At 40.9% G+C, this 15,621-nt stretch overlaps 1 protein-coding gene across 1 annotated transcript in view; it reads right to left on the bottom strand.

The window, feature by feature from the left end:
• grin2da (glutamate receptor, ionotropic, N-methyl D-aspartate 2D, a) overlaps positions 1-15,621 on the bottom strand; it is a 389,894-nt gene that overhangs the window by 7,505 nt on the left and 366,768 nt on the right. The window contains exons 17-18 of the mRNA XM_072448252.1: positions 14,662-14,723; positions 12,229-12,399 (exon numbers count right to left, since the gene is read on the bottom strand). Of these exons, the coding sequence (XP_072304353.1) occupies positions 12,229-12,399; positions 14,662-14,723 (233 nt within the window). The remainder of the gene's footprint in view (positions 1-12,228; positions 12,400-14,661; positions 14,724-15,621) is intronic.

The following is a 15,621-nucleotide window of genomic DNA, read 5'->3' as shown; positions in this document are numbered from 1 at the left end:
TGACGGAAATCTCGCAGCGTTTTCACAAGCGCGTCGCGAGCGTGCGTAAATCTACCGCGAGCCCCCATCGTGAGGCGGTTCCCAACACGGTAGAAGATGTTGAAGTCATAATAATAGAGCTTTCCGGGTGCATGAATCAGCAGTCCGGGCGAGGCGAGGCGCGGCGCACAGCAGTGTGAAATTAAAACGGGAAAAGTCAGTGATTGGGTTAAAGGGATTGGACATGGTGGTTTTGGAACACACATATATGGATTTAAGAGCGAGCGGGAGACGGGGCTGGACGCTGGACCGGTCAGAGAAGTGAACGCCGCGCGGTGTGTTTATCCAGAGAGTGAAAACCGAAGATAAGACGTGCGTTTAGAGGTGGGAGAGTGCGGGCAGCTAGACGTACGGCTGAAGATGTTGGAGGGAAGGTTATTTGGGAATATTAGGGTGAAGGGGTTGAACGTGAAGAGTAATCGCACTTTTAAAAGTCTTCGAGAGTCGTCTCTCAACTGGGGCTGCAATAAACCAAAAGGCTCTAAAAAATGTGAATGCGAAAGAAGCTAAAGAGATGCTGCTTGTAAGTAAGAACGTGGTCTAAAATGAGACTAAACGTGGTCAAAATAAGACTAAACATGGTCTAAAATGAGACTAAACGTGGTCAAAATAAGACTAAACATGGTCTAAAATGAGACTAAACGTGGTCAAAATAAGACTAAACATGGTCTAAAATGAGACTAAACGTGGTCAAAATAAGACTAAACATGGTCTAAAATGAGACTAAACGTGGTCAAAATGAGACTAAACATGGTCTAAAATGAGACTAAACGTGGTCAAAATGAGACTAAACATGGTCTAAAATGAGACTCAACGTGGTCTAAAATTAGACTAAACATGGTCTAGAATGAGACTAAACATGATCTAAAATGACTCTAAACACGGTCTAAAATGAGACTAAACATGGTCTAAAATGAGATCAAAAATTGTCTAAAATGAGACTAAACGTGGTCTAAAATGAGACTAAATATGGTCTAAAATGAGACTAAACGTGGTCTAAAATGAGACTAAATATGGTCTAAAATGAGACTAAACGTGGTCTAAAATGAGACTAAATATGGTCTAAAATGAGACTAAATATGGTCTAAAATGAGACTAAATATGGTCTAAATGAGACTAAACTAGGGATGATGTAGTTCTAAACAATGATTAACCTAAAGGAGGAGAAGATTTGTCTGCAAATACCTTTGTTTTTATATAATCCACCAAAAAAAGAGTCAAAATAGTAGAACCATCGAAGTCAATTCAATATGCAAAGTATCTTAACAAATACAACCCTGATTGCTACATTATAAAACTGATCCGCGGGACAGGAAGATGTCTCAGTGCTGCCGTGTTGTCCGTCCAGTCCCTTTCTACCAACAGCTCCATCAGTTTTCCTGACCAGATTATTGGCCCTCTGGGTTTCTTGGATAAATATGTCCAGGACCTGAGACTGAAGTGCTGTGGCCCCATGAGGATGTAACGTAAGTGTGACAGCTTCAGTAAGCTATAGTTCAGCTCGGCACCTCTGGACTCCGCTGAAATCCACCGGGCCCAAAGCCAAAGTCAAACTGAGATGGCAGATAGATTTTTGTCTTCCACTGGCGCCAAAAACCAGTGCACGGCTGAACGATTCATCAAATAAGAGGCACACTATGTGACTTTTGTGGGGGAGCGTTTGCCTCCTGCTTTTCTTGATGGAGATGTTATATAACTTTGCCTGAAATCGTCTCTGGAGACAAGCAGGCCACACCAGAATAACTGCAATATATATACGTTTAATGACATTGAAGCGGGTGGCGGACTCTGCTGAAGTCTGAATTTCAATCTGGATGGTTTTCAAGTGACAAAGGCAACAGTTACATCGCTGACACCGAAATGCATATGATCCTTGATGATTAGGGGTTCATATTTGTGTCTTCTCAATAGAACTGGATCACACACAGTTTGATTAGTGGTCAAGCCGTGGTACTGCAGCTGCTGTGCCCAAGCATTTTTAGTGAAATCAAACTCGTTATTTTCACACTGACAACCACAAGAGGGCGCTCTAGGCTCTAAGCGACGCAGAAGAAGAATCTGCACTTCCTCTTCCTCTGGAGTTTGTGGAGTTGTTTAGAAGTGACACAGAGGAAGAAGAATTCAGTGGATTTAGTGATTTGGGGTAAAACTGATGCTTTGCTAAACTTGTTAGCATGTTCTTTATGCTATAGTTATCTGAATAACTGTTCATATGTTACGTTAACATACCAGACACTTACCACAGTTCTGTCTGTGCCTCATGTAGCTGAAGGTGTTAGCATACGTCATGTAGCTGAAGGTGTTAGCGTTAGCATACGTCATGTAGCTGAAGGTGTTAGCGTTAGCATACGTCATGTAGCTGAAGGTGTTAGCGTTAGCATACGCACACCTATTCACCATGTTCTCTCATCTGTTATTATTTTAAACTGCATTTCAAGGTGAAGTGTCTGTTCTTGTATTTTATCAAATAAATTCCCCCCAAAAAATGCGACTTATACTCCAGTGCGACTTATATATGTTTTTTTCTTCACTATTATGCATTTTCTGGCTGGTGCGACTTATACTGCGGAAAATACAGTACTCACGTTCAGCTGTCGGGCGCCTACAGCTTTCACAAGGGTTAAATATTATAATGATATATTTCCACTAGCTTAAGATCTAGCCTGTAGTTTGTGCTAGCTCCGCTCTAGCCGACATTGTGCTGATTGGTCAGAACCGATCACGTGGTGCATGTTTCTATCATCACGAGAAGCCGAGTTGAACAGGTATTGAGGAAAAATATGTGACAAAAAAAAAAAATTATGCACCAACGAGCACCGGCCATTGAAACCGATTCTACGCCATCTTTGATTCAACTTCCAGATATTATTTTACTTCCATCGTTTTCCGGTCAAACGTGACACGGAGGAGGGAACTGTGGAACCGACCCTGGTATGATATCCATCATATCTTGTCTAGCACAGTGAATAACACATATTGCCTTGTTTTGTTCCATAGTTGCATCAGTAAAATGGATTCAAAATGTCTGCGATTGCAATTCCTGATTAGCTTTACCGTATTGGGACCGGAGTCGTATTAGAGCCACAGACTCGAGCCAAAACTCAAATCAATATTCATGTTCCTGTTTGTAAATGCTGCCACGGCAACACACGCCGTTTAGTCCAACGATTCTTCCCGTTTGGAATAAAACGGCCCGGCCGAGGTAATTGAACCAAACTCTCACGGCGACTCTCTCTCTGCATCCGCAATCCCATTAAACGTGTATTCAATTACTCGCTTATATGTCGCATTACACAAATCGATAGCGCAAACGGTTTTGTGCAAGATAATCTCAGATGGTTTCTGAACGGAGCGGAACATGAGTCTGTGGTAACCAAGACGAGTGACGCATCGAGGTCGTGTTCGATTCCTCGACATTGACCAGGAGAACTGACCACAACTCGACAAAACGCTTCTTATTTAACGTTTTCCCCCGGTTGTATTATTGTAAACAGTGTTGGGAAATAACCAAATACAAGTACAAAATGACACATTGTGCGGGTGATGTGGTGTTAAGGGTTAATTCATGCTGTAAATGAGACTAAACATGGTCTAAAATGAGACTAAACATGGTCTAAAATGAAACTAAACATGGTCTAAAATGAAACTAAACATGGTCTAAAATGAGACTAAACATGGTCTAAAATGAGACTAAACATGGTCTAAAATGAGACTAAACATGGTCTAAAATGAAACTAAACATGGTCTAAAATGAAACTAAACATGGTCTAAAATGAGACTAAACATGGTCTAAAATGAGCCTAAACGTGGTCTAAAATGAGACTAAATCTGATCAAAAATGAGACTAAACATGTTCTAAAATGAGACTAAACATGTTCTAAAATGAGACTAAACATGGTCTAAAATGAGACTAAACTTGGTCTAAAATGAGACTAAATGTGGTCTAAAATGAAACTTCTAAAATGAGACTAAACGTGGTCTAAAATGAGACTAAACATGGTCTAAAATGAGACTGAACATGAGTCTGTGGTAACCAAGACGAGTGACGCATCGAGGTTGTGTTCGATTCCTCGACATTGACCAGGAGAAGGCAAGGCAAGGCAAGGCAAGTTTATTTGTAGAGCACATTTCATACACAAGGCAATTCAAAGTGCTTCACACAGCAGGAAAAATGCATTCAAATCACAAAGAAATTACAGAAACAGAAATACAATAAAATTAACTAAATTAAAAATTATCAATCCAACTGATTTTCTAAACTAATAAAATCACAAACAAAAGAGAAGAGTGCAAAGAAAAAAAAAATTCAGTCATATGCGCAGCTAAACAAAACTGTTTTTAGCTTAGATTTGAACATTGTCAGAGTAGAAGCCTGTCTCACATCTTCAGGAAGACTGTTCCAGATTTTAGCTGCATAAAACTGAAACGCAGATTCCCCATGTTTTGTCCTGACTCTGGGCACCAGCAGGAGGCCGGTCCCTGAGGTCCTCAGAGTCCGAGATGGTTCATATGGCACTAACATATCCAAGATGTACTTTGGTGCTAGGCCATGGAGAGACTTGTACACAAGCAGAGCTGCTTTAAAGTCTATTCTCTGAGCCACAGGAGCCAGTGCAGAGACCTGAGAACAGGACTAATGTGATCATACTTCCTGGTTCTAGTCAGGACCCGAGCAGCAGCGTTCTGGATGTACTGCAGCTGTTTTACAACTCGTTTGGAGAGACCAGTGAGCAGGCCGTTACAGTAGTCTAATCTACTGGAGACAAACGCGTGGATAAGTCTCTCTAAATCTGGTTTTGACACTATATTTTTGATTTTGGCAATGTTTTTTAGATGGTAAAAAGCTGCTGATGTTATTGATTTGATGTGGCTATTAAAGTTCAAGTCTGAGTCCATTATTACCCCCAGATTTCTTACTTGGTTTGTAGGTTTTAGAGCGAGACTCTGGAGGTGACCGCTAACACTTTCTCTTTGTTTCTGTGGGCCAAAAACGATTATTTCAGTCTTGTCTGAGTTCAACTGGAGAAAGTTGTTTTGCATCCACAAACTGATCTGTTGGATGCAGTGACAGAGTGAATCTACTGGTCCATAGTCACCTGCCGATAGTGAAACATAGATCTGAGTGTCGTCTGCATAATTGTGATAGGACACATTTTCACTGCGTATCAACTGACCTAACGGCAGCATGTAGAGGTTGAACAGAAGGGGACCTAGGACTGACCCTTGGGGCACTCCACAGGTCAGGGTCATGTGGTCTGAGACACAGCTACCAATTTCAACAAAGTACTTCCTGTCTTCCAGATAGGACCTTAACCAGTTTAGGGCAGTGCCAGTGATGCCCACCCAGTCCTCTAGTCTCTGTAAGAGGATCCCATGATCGACAGTGTCAAAAGCAGCACTCAGATCTAACAGAATTAAGACTGAGGCTTTGCCCGTGTCAGTGTTCAGGCGGATGTCATTTGTCACCTTGACAAGAGCAGTCTCAGTGCTGTGATGAGGTCTAAAACCTGACTGAAAAACATCAAATGAGTTGTTTATTAAGAGGAAATCTGTGAGCTGTTGGTAAACAACCTTTTCAAGGACTTTGCCCCAAAATGGCAGATTAGAGATGGGCCGGTAATGACTCAGTACTGCGGCATCAAGACTGCTCTTCTTTAGGAGAGGCTTTATGACCGCAGTTTTCAAAGACATTGGGAATGTTCCAGATTGAAGCAACATGTTAACTATGTGAGTGAATGGTGCTAACAAACTGTTCAGCACAGACTTTAGAAATCTGGTGGGTAACACATCAAGGCAGCATGTAGATGAACTCAGACTGGTGATGATCTCATGGACAGTTTTGTCAGTTACTGGTGCAAAGTGAGTTAGCTCTAAGTGTCTTGGTGGTTTTAGGGTAATTTTTTGCATTGTGGGATTTATAGCATTTTTAATGCCCTGAACTTTGTCATTAAAGAATAATGCAAACTCATTACACTTGGATGTGGAAATGAGTTCTAACGGCAGCTGAGCTGGAGGGTTTGTTAATCTCTTTACTGTGGCAAACAGGACACGCGAGTTGTTACTGCAGCTTCCAATTATTTCAGAAAAATATCTTTCCCTAGTTCTACATAAGATTAGGTTGTACATGTTCAGCTTTTCTTTGTAAATCTCTTTTTGAACCTGGAGCTTTGACTTGCGCCATTTCCGTTCGGCCCTGCGGCACTCCCTTTTCAGTGCCCTGACCGAATCATCATTTCTCCACGGCGCCTTCTGCTTATTTTTAACCATTTTAGCCTTTATAGGGGCGATGGTGTCCAGAACATTCAAAACACTAGATGTAACAGAGTTCAACAAATCATTTACAATAGAACATGAGACATTTTCAAAGTTTATCATTTCCATAAACAGTGCACCTGTGCCATCACTTATGTGTCTCCTCTGAACAACTGCAGGACCAACCGGAGGTTTGGGAGAAACAGACAGGTCAAAGAAGACACAGAAATGATCAGACAGAGCAACATCGATCACATTAACATTTGAAATATTTACCCTCTTTGTAATTATGAGATCTAGAGTGTGCCCTCTGCTGTGGGTGGGGCCTCTCACATGCTGAGTAAGACTGAAGGTTTCAAGGACAGAATCAAGCTCTTTAGCGTTTCTGTCACAAATATTATCAACATGCACATTGAAATCACCTGTAATGACCAAACCATCAAAGTCTGTGCATACGACTGAAAGCATCTCAGTAAAATCATCAATAAAACTTTGGCAGTGCTGGGGAGGCTTGTATAAAACAATGAAGAGAATGGATGGAGACCGTTTTAGCTCCATTTTAAAGGATACATACTCAAATGATGAAAACACCCCAAAAGACAACCTGCGGGTAATTATTTCATCTCTAAAGACAGCACAGACTCCACCCCCTTTTTTGTTTTCTCGTGTTTCAGATTCAAACTTAAAGTTGGGTGGAGCAGATTCTATCAGAACTACATTTCCTGTGTTTTTGTCAAGCCATGTTTCAGTTAAAAACATAAAATCAAGATTATAAGAAGAAATAAAATTATTAATTAAGAGAGATTTGTTACATAAGGATCTGACATTTAGCACAGCAAGTTTCAGACTAGTTTCAGTGAGACTGGGCTTTATCTTTTCACAGGGAATATGAATCACATTTCTCAGATTGGGCCTGACTCGCATTTTGTTTTTCCATCTGTGTGATGATGTGACTACAGAAATAGCACTAGGGGGGGCTCTTTTTACATAGGGCCCCGGGTTGGTTTGATTTTTAATGTGACAATAAGTTTCGGCAACGCTGAGACCCAGTGCATCCTAGCTATGGGAGATACCAGGTGAAAGGCGAGGTTGGATGGGTGGTGGGGCTTTTGTAGCCAAGGAGAGTTTGGGACCAGGTGAGAGGCGAGGGGGGATGGGTGGTGGGGCTTTTGTTGGTGTAGTCGGCTTGTGCAGGGATGAGTTGATACGTATTGACATAGCCCTTGCTATATTGGGCGTGAGTGGAGCCATCTTAATGCCTGATTTGATCAGACTTTAAAAATGGCTGGGAAGGCCCATGGGTGAGAGTGGAGATGAGAAGGAGAATGATGAATCTTTAGTGGGAGTAGATGTTGCAGGGGGAACCCAGGGCTGGTGTGAAGGCAGGGGCGATGACAGGGATGTTATTGGGCTTGTCACAGATGGGTCCAAGGCCTTTGAAGATTGTTCCTTTGCTGGAGGCGGTGGAGATGAATGTGGAGCAGCTGGAGCTGAATCCTTTGCTGGTGGTGGTGGAGCAGCTGCTGATGAATCCTTTGGTGGAGGCTGAGGTTGTGGTGCTTTTGATGTTGAAACATTGGCTCGGTCTCTGGCTGATGGAGCAGGAATTCTTCTCTCATTCCTCTCTTCTCTAACTATCTGCTCAGGACCCTGTCCAGGCCCAGTCCAATGCCTCAGAGCGTGGAGCAGGTTCTCTGTCAGCACCCTCACTCCACCTCTGCATAGGTGGGGGCCATTTCTCTTAAACAGGTCCTCTCGTTTCCAGAATAGATAGAAGTTCTCAATATAGTGTAGTCCTCTCGGGGGACACTCTTTGGACAGCCATGTGTTCAGCTGAAGAAGCCGGCTAAACTTGTTTATCCTCCTGTCGATGTTTGGAAGAGGTCCACTTATGAATGTTTTGATTTCCATTTTATCAAGCACGTGGAATAACTTCAAGAAGTCTTTTTTCAAAACTTCAGTCTGTTCAGAGAGAGAACTGACCACAACTCGACAAAACGCTTCTTATTTAACGTTTTACCCTGGTTGTATTATTGTAAACAGTGTTGGGAAATAACCAAATACAAGTACAAAATGACACATTGTGCGGGTGATGTGGTGTTAAGGGTTAATTCATGCTATAAATGAGACTAAACATGGTCTAAAATGAGACTACGTTTAGTCTCATTTTAGACCATGTTTAGTCTCATTTTAGACCATGTTTAGTCTAAAATGAAACTAAACATGGTCTAAAATGAGTCTGAATCTGATCAAAAATGAGACTAAACATGTTCTAAAATGAGACTAAACATGGTCTAAAATGAGACTAAACTTGGTCTAAAATGAGACTAAACGTGGTCTATAATGAGATTAAACATGGTCTAAAATCAGACTAAACATGTTCGAAAATGACACTAAACATGGTCTAAAATGAGACTAAACATGGTCTAAAATGAGACTAAACTTGGTCTAAAATGAGACTAAATGTGGTCTAAAATGAGACTAAACATGGTCTAAAATGAAACTTCTAAAATGAGACTAAACGTGGTCTAAAATGAGACTAAACGTGGTCTAAAATGAGACTAAACATGGTCTAAAATCAGACAAAACATGTTCGAAAATGACACTAAACATGGTCTAAAATGACACTAAATATGGTCTAAAATGAGACTAAACATGGTCTACGATGAGACTAAACATGGTCTAAAATGAGACTAAACGTGGTCTAAAATGAGTCTAAATCTGATCAAAAATGAGACTAAACATGGTCTAAAATGACACTAAACATGGTCTAAAATGACACTAAATATGGTCTAAAATGAGACTAAACATGGTCTAAAATGAGTCTAAATCTGATCAAAAATGAGACTAAACATGTTCTAAAATGAGACTAAACATGGTCTAAAATGAGCCTAAATCTGATCAAAAATGAGACTAAACATGTTCTAAAATGAGACTAAACATGGTCTAAAATGAGACTAATCATGGTCTAAAATGAGACTATACGTGGTCTAAAATGAGACTAAACAAGGTCTAAAATGAGACTAAACTAGGGATAATGTAGTGCTAAATGACGATAACCCAAACAGGAGAAGATCTGTCTGTAAACACATTTGTTTTGATATCATCCACCTTAAAGAATCTCTGAATATTGTTCGTGAAGTTCGAGTTTAGCCCCTGCGTACTCTTTCGGTCAGAGTTCCACGTGCTGTTTCCCTGAGCTTAACGAGCTGTGGTAAGTAAGCGTTTCTCGTTTTGGCACCGACATCACTGCACCTCCGTTAGCTTTGGCCTGCTAGACGATGTAGCGGTGACACTTGGTGCAGTGGTGTGAAGCTGTACAAGAAAACCGCGTACTAACAGGCCATTACCGCGGCGACGAGTGGCCGCTAACACGCTAACAATGGACTAATGGGCTGCTTTTACACACTATTTATCACCACAATCACAGAGTGCACCGGGGACCCGACACTTAAAGCTTGGCGTAGAGCTCGGTCCACGGTCTGTCTTTAAACGTCATCACAAGTGTTTCTCCTTCTCCGTTTGTGTTCACGGCTCATGTTCAGCGCCTTCTCCTCCAGAATCTGAGCTGCAGAGGCCGAACTAGCTCTAACTCATGATTGGTGCAAGTGCTGGGCTTTAGGTTGTGACAATTCAGATCAACGAAGGTGCATTAGGATAGATTTTTCGAGTTTAAACACACACCAATTTTTTTTTTTTTGACGAATGTGAATGTTTTAAAATGCCCAAAATTGCTACTTGTTTCTAGCAGATGTGCACGTTTAAAAAATCGTAAATTTGCACGTTTTTGTACAGCAAATTTGAAAGTTTTTTCTAACAAATTTTTCTACTTTTTTCTAGGAAATGTGCACGTTTAAAAACTTGCAAATTTGTATGTTTTTGTACAGCACATTTGTAATTTTTTTCTCACAAATGTGTTATTTTTCCAATAAACGTTCATGTTTAAAAACTTATACATTTTCACGTTTTTGTTCAGCAAATTTGCAAGTTTTTTCTCACAAATTTGCTACTTTTTTCTTGTAATGTGTATGTTTAAAAAAATCGTAAATTTGCATGTTTTTTTTAAGGCAAATTTGCAAGTTTTTTCTCACAAATTTGTTATTTTTCAAATAAATTTTCATGTTTAAAAAGTTGTGAATTTGCATGTTGATTTATATATGTATGTATATGCATTAGGTTGGATTATAGAAACAACAATTGGATGGCAGATGTTCGAGTTTAAACACACACAGAAAAATGAAGTTATTATAGACCGTCTAGACCGCTGTGTGCGCATATTGACAATACACTGCAGTGTGATGTGTTTTTACAGTCAAATGCCACTTAACGTCTCCATGAATTTAAACTGTTTCTTTCTCGAATATTTGCATGTTTCAAAACTGGTGAAATGTAGTGTTTTTTCTGACAAATGTGCATGTTTTAAAACGCCTCAAATTGCTACTTGTGTCTAGTAAATTTGAAAAAAAATTTAACCGAAAATTTGCAAGTTTTTTCCCACAAATTTGCTATTTTTTTCTCGTAAATTTGCATGTTTAGAAACTCCTAAATTTAAACGTTTTTTCTCACAAATTTGCAACTTTTTTCTAGCAAACGTGCATTTTTATCTTGAGAATCACTAAAGCATTACAATTGTGTATTAGATTGTTGTATTAGATTTGAACATGTTTAGCTCAGATCTGGGTCACTTTTCTATTCAATAACCTCCATTTCCACTAAAAATGCATGTAACAACACAGACGCAAGACAGGCCAGTTTAATGACATACTGCGGAACATTTAAAGCACTTGGACGGCTTCTCCACGGAGACGAGCGTGTGGCAGACCCCTCCCTCCTTTGCACTTTGGCAGAGCCGTGTCTGATAAACAGTGTGGAATAAGGACAAGCATAAACAAGCGCTGATGGACTGTCGAGATTGCGAATCCTAAAAACGTGTCGGTGACGGTTTGGGGCCAAAATGTTTTTATTAATAAGCGTGTCAAGCCCAGCAGCTGTCATCCTGTCTCTTTATGTACTCTGAGTTCTAAAAGGCGGAGTGAAGCGCCCGTGGACAAACATCGCAGAGTCATGAGCAATCAGAGGAATGAGATATCGGACAGCAGATCGGTCAGCGAATATAAAACAACAAACTAATCTGAGTAATATTGGACACATTGTTGCTTTCGAACACGGTTATTGTGTTTATTTATGGTGATGCAGTGTTAGTGAGGGCATTTCCAGGTTTAGATTTGGTTTAGTCCCAATTAATTCCTGGTTTGAGTCTATTTTATCCAGTTTCTCTCGGTTTAGTCCAGATTTAGCTCTGGTCTGGCTCCATGTGACACATTAGACTGCACTTTTCACTAAAACAAAGGGAACATGACAATATATAAGATTTCATCAAACATTTTTCCTGTTTTTCCCCAATTTGGACATTTTTGTGACGTTTATAATGTCACTTCCTGGTTGGACGACGGTTACCTAGGAACCAGATTGTAAACAAGGGTCAAAATGTATTTAAATTACACAATAGTTACATTTATTTTGTCAAATAATTGTTTAAACTGTCATAAAAGGGTGTAAATTGCGCACGTTTCTCTGTAAGTTTGATGGAACGGCGCCTTTTGATGACATCACAGAGGTATTCCGCTGTAGCGATGCTTCCTGTCATTTTCAACTTGTATTTGTCAGATTTTCTTCGCAAACTTGCAGCTCGACCGATGTAAAACTGTGATAATGATTCACCACAGGGACAAACGACTTCATAATCAGACAAACACGGGAAGCTGTCACGTGGACTTTAAATAAATATGAGAAGGAACTGAAAAAAGATTCTTCACCCATATTTTCTGTCTGAACTTGGCAACCAAAAAACACGGTTAGATGGATTTCATGCTTGTTCATTCGGATCTTTATAAATAGATGTCCCCCACGGCGCCCCCCAAGTGAGCGTGTCCTCACCCTGCTGAGGGCCAGGAGGAAGTCCATGCCTCCGGACCTCCTGACGCAGTGCCGCAGCTTCCAGTAGACCAGGTGCTCCCAGGCGAACACCAGCAGGCTCAGCCCCATGGCCACCAGCAGCATGTAGAACACGCCCGCCATGTTGTCTATGTCCAGCTTACTGCTCATCACCTGCAGGGGGCAGCGCCGCGCAGCAGGCCGGGCGGCGGGACATGGAAAACACACAAGAACGGGATCAGCGTGTGTGTGTGTGTGTGTGTGTGTGTTACTGCTGCAGAAATAACCCAGTCGTGTCTGTGTGACGTCCAGACAAGCAAAGGCAAGAAATAAAAGAGGTAAAAGCACAGAAATATGATGAGAAATCCAAAAACTGTGGAAAATGAAGGCAAAGGATGAAGTGAAAGATGATGTCATTTCAATGGGGGATTTGGGATTATGACAATATCATAAAATGTGAAGAATTAAGAAAATGAAAGGAAAAGCACCTATAACACTTATATTTTATGTGAATTGTCCATTTAATGAGCAACTATTACATACACTTAGCATGTTTTATGAATTGAAAAGCTTGATTTTTAAGGATTTACTGGGCAATAAATCCTTAAGAATACATAAATGTCATCGCAAATACAACTTTGACGCTGGAAAACAGTATTTCCAGTCGTTTGTAATAGATTCTTCTGATGAGTTTGTATTTTAAGGAGTACACGGTGATAGTATCTTGAAAGTTACAGGACTACTGAAGAACACCGAACACACAGAAGCTCACAAACAGCAACATTAGTGTAGCTCTTAATGAGAAATATGATAAATTAGACATGGAATAATAGTCGTAGGTTGACCTCGCTCGCAGCAGATTGAAAAGTCTGGACCGAGCTCTACACATCAAGTGAATGAGAAACGCCACATTTTCCCCTCCGAGTCGGCGTTTGTCAAACTGTGGTGCGCGAGCTTCTTCAGGTCTGGCGTTTACTTCGCTTTAAGTACGTTTTATTCACATTTTTAACTCTTGGCAGTGGTGTATTTCTACTTAAGACCGGGTTAATCTGGACCTGGAATACGTTGTGTTATGAACCAACTATTTTCTTTGGAGGTGTTAAAGTTGGAATAACTCGTATTTTCCGGACTATAAGTTGCACCATTTTTCATAGTTTTTGCCGTGGTGCAACTCATATTTATATTTATACTTATATACTTATACTCCGGAGCGACTTATATGTGATATTATTTGTTATTTTCACACTTGCAACTGCATTTCATACTCCAGTGCCACTTATATATGTTTTTTTCTTCTCTATTATGCATTTTTTGGCTGGTGCGACTTATACTCCAGTGCGACTTATAGTCTGGAAAATACAGTAGGTACAAAATCTATCCTAAAGTCTGCGTTTGTAGTCGTTGAGCAGCTCGTCTACATTAAAATTAACGTTTTGTCGGGCGTTTTTGTTGTTGTTATGGCGCGGATCAAACCGTCAAACTAAAGTCTACAAAGATGACTTCGTCCTCACAGCTCGGGTGAAGGTGAGCGCCATGATAATGAGCGGTGAGCGATGCAGAGACGCAGGGAAAATCAAACAAACGTTAAATCGCTCTCGCTTTCAACGGTAATGGGCGATACATTCATCAAATAAGTTCTGCAAATGAAGGTAATATTTAGATGAGGATTAGAACGGCAAAGGATAAAGTTTACATTGAGATTCTAGAGTAGATTTCCCAAAAGATGATGATAAAAGAGAGATTTTGAAATGCTAGCGATTAAAGCTAAGTGTAATAAATATGTGAGTGCTCAGAGCAGGTCCCCAGATTGAGAATGACTTTCAGACAGCGTCGCGACAACTGAACTACTCAAACTATTTCTACTTGAGTAATATTTAGTTTGGAGTAAATATAGTGGAGTTAGAACATAGAATCAAATAAACAATAATAAATGATTGACCTTCAGGTTTGACTCAGGTTTGTAATTTATACTTAAAATATATATATTTTTTCTATTTTTTTAATTTAATTTATTTAGATACCTATTCAAATATAATATTTATTTATTGTATTCTATTTATTCATTTTTTCTATTTATTTATTTTTTCTATGTGTTTATTTATTGATTGCCGGTGACATAAATAGTCATAAATCAGATTTGACATACATTTTACGTCCAAACTGTTATTCTGTACTTCTGCGGTACTTACCTGAGTATTAGAGCGTGTACTTTTTACTTCTACTTGAGTAGCCTTATTTTAAAGTATCGTTACTCTGACACATTTTGGCTTCTCGGCCAAGCTCTACTTCATCATATATATATATATATATATATATATATATATATATATATATATATATATATATATATGTGTACACATGGAACACCGCGTAACGTCTGCGGAGAAGGCGCTCGCTTTGACTGGAATGTCCTCATGAACGGTCAGAGATCTTTACCTCGATCTTGTCGTTGTGGCAGATCCCGGAGAGCCACAGCCTCTCCAACATGTCGATCTCATCTGGAGAAAAGAGAGGGACAGTCAGAGGACAAGAGAGGACGAGAGAGGACGAGAGAGGACAGGAGAGGACGAGAGAGGACGAGAGAGGACAGGAGAGGACGAGAGAGGACAGGAGAGAACGAGAGAGGACGAGAGAGGACGGGAGAGAACGAGAAAGGACGAGAGAGGACGAGAGAGGACGAGAGAGCACGAGAGAGGACGAGAGAGGACAGGAGAGGACGAGAGAGGACGGGAGAGGACGAGAGAGGACGGGAGAGAACGAGAGAGGACGAGAGAGGACGGGAGAGAACGAGAAAGGACGAGAGAGGACGAGAGAGGACAAGAGAGGACGAGAGAGGACGAGAGAGCACGAGAGAGGACGAGAGAGGACAAGAGAGGATGAGAGAGGACAAGAGAGGATGAGAGAGGACGAGAGAGAAAGAGAGAGGATGAGAGAGAACGAGAGAGGATGAGAGAGGACAGGAGAGGACGAGAGAGGACAGGAGAGGACAGGAGAGGACGAGACAGGACAGGAGATGACAAGCGAGGACGAGAGAGAACGAGAGAGGACAAGAGAGGACAAGAGAGGGTGAGAGAGGATGAGACAGGAAAAGAGAGGATGAGAGAGGACGAGCGAGGACAAGAGAGGATGAGAGAGGACAAGAGAGGATGAGAGAGGAAAAGAGAGGATGAGAGAGGACGAGAGAGGACAAGAGAGGGTGAGAGAGGATGAGAGAGGATGAGAGAGGACGAGCGAGGACAAGAGAGGATGAGAGAGGACAAGAGAGGATGAGAGAGGAAAAGAGAGGATGAGAGAGGACGAGCAAGGACAAGAGAGGATGAGAGAGGACAAGAGAGGATGAGAGAGAACGAGAGAGGACAGGAGAGGACAGGAGAGGACGAGACAGGACAGGAGATG

Source organism: Eucyclogobius newberryi, unplaced genomic scaffold (genome assembly GCF_026437365.1).
Source record: "Eucyclogobius newberryi isolate DKJ021-1_F unplaced genomic scaffold, fEucNew1.0.hap1 SCAF_16, whole genome shotgun sequence".
In the NCBI taxonomy this organism is placed as follows: Eukaryota; Metazoa; Chordata; class Actinopteri; order Gobiiformes; family Gobiidae; genus Eucyclogobius; species Eucyclogobius newberryi.
Note: the sequence above shows the minus strand (reverse complement) of the source record. Positions and strands in the feature narration are given on the sequence as shown.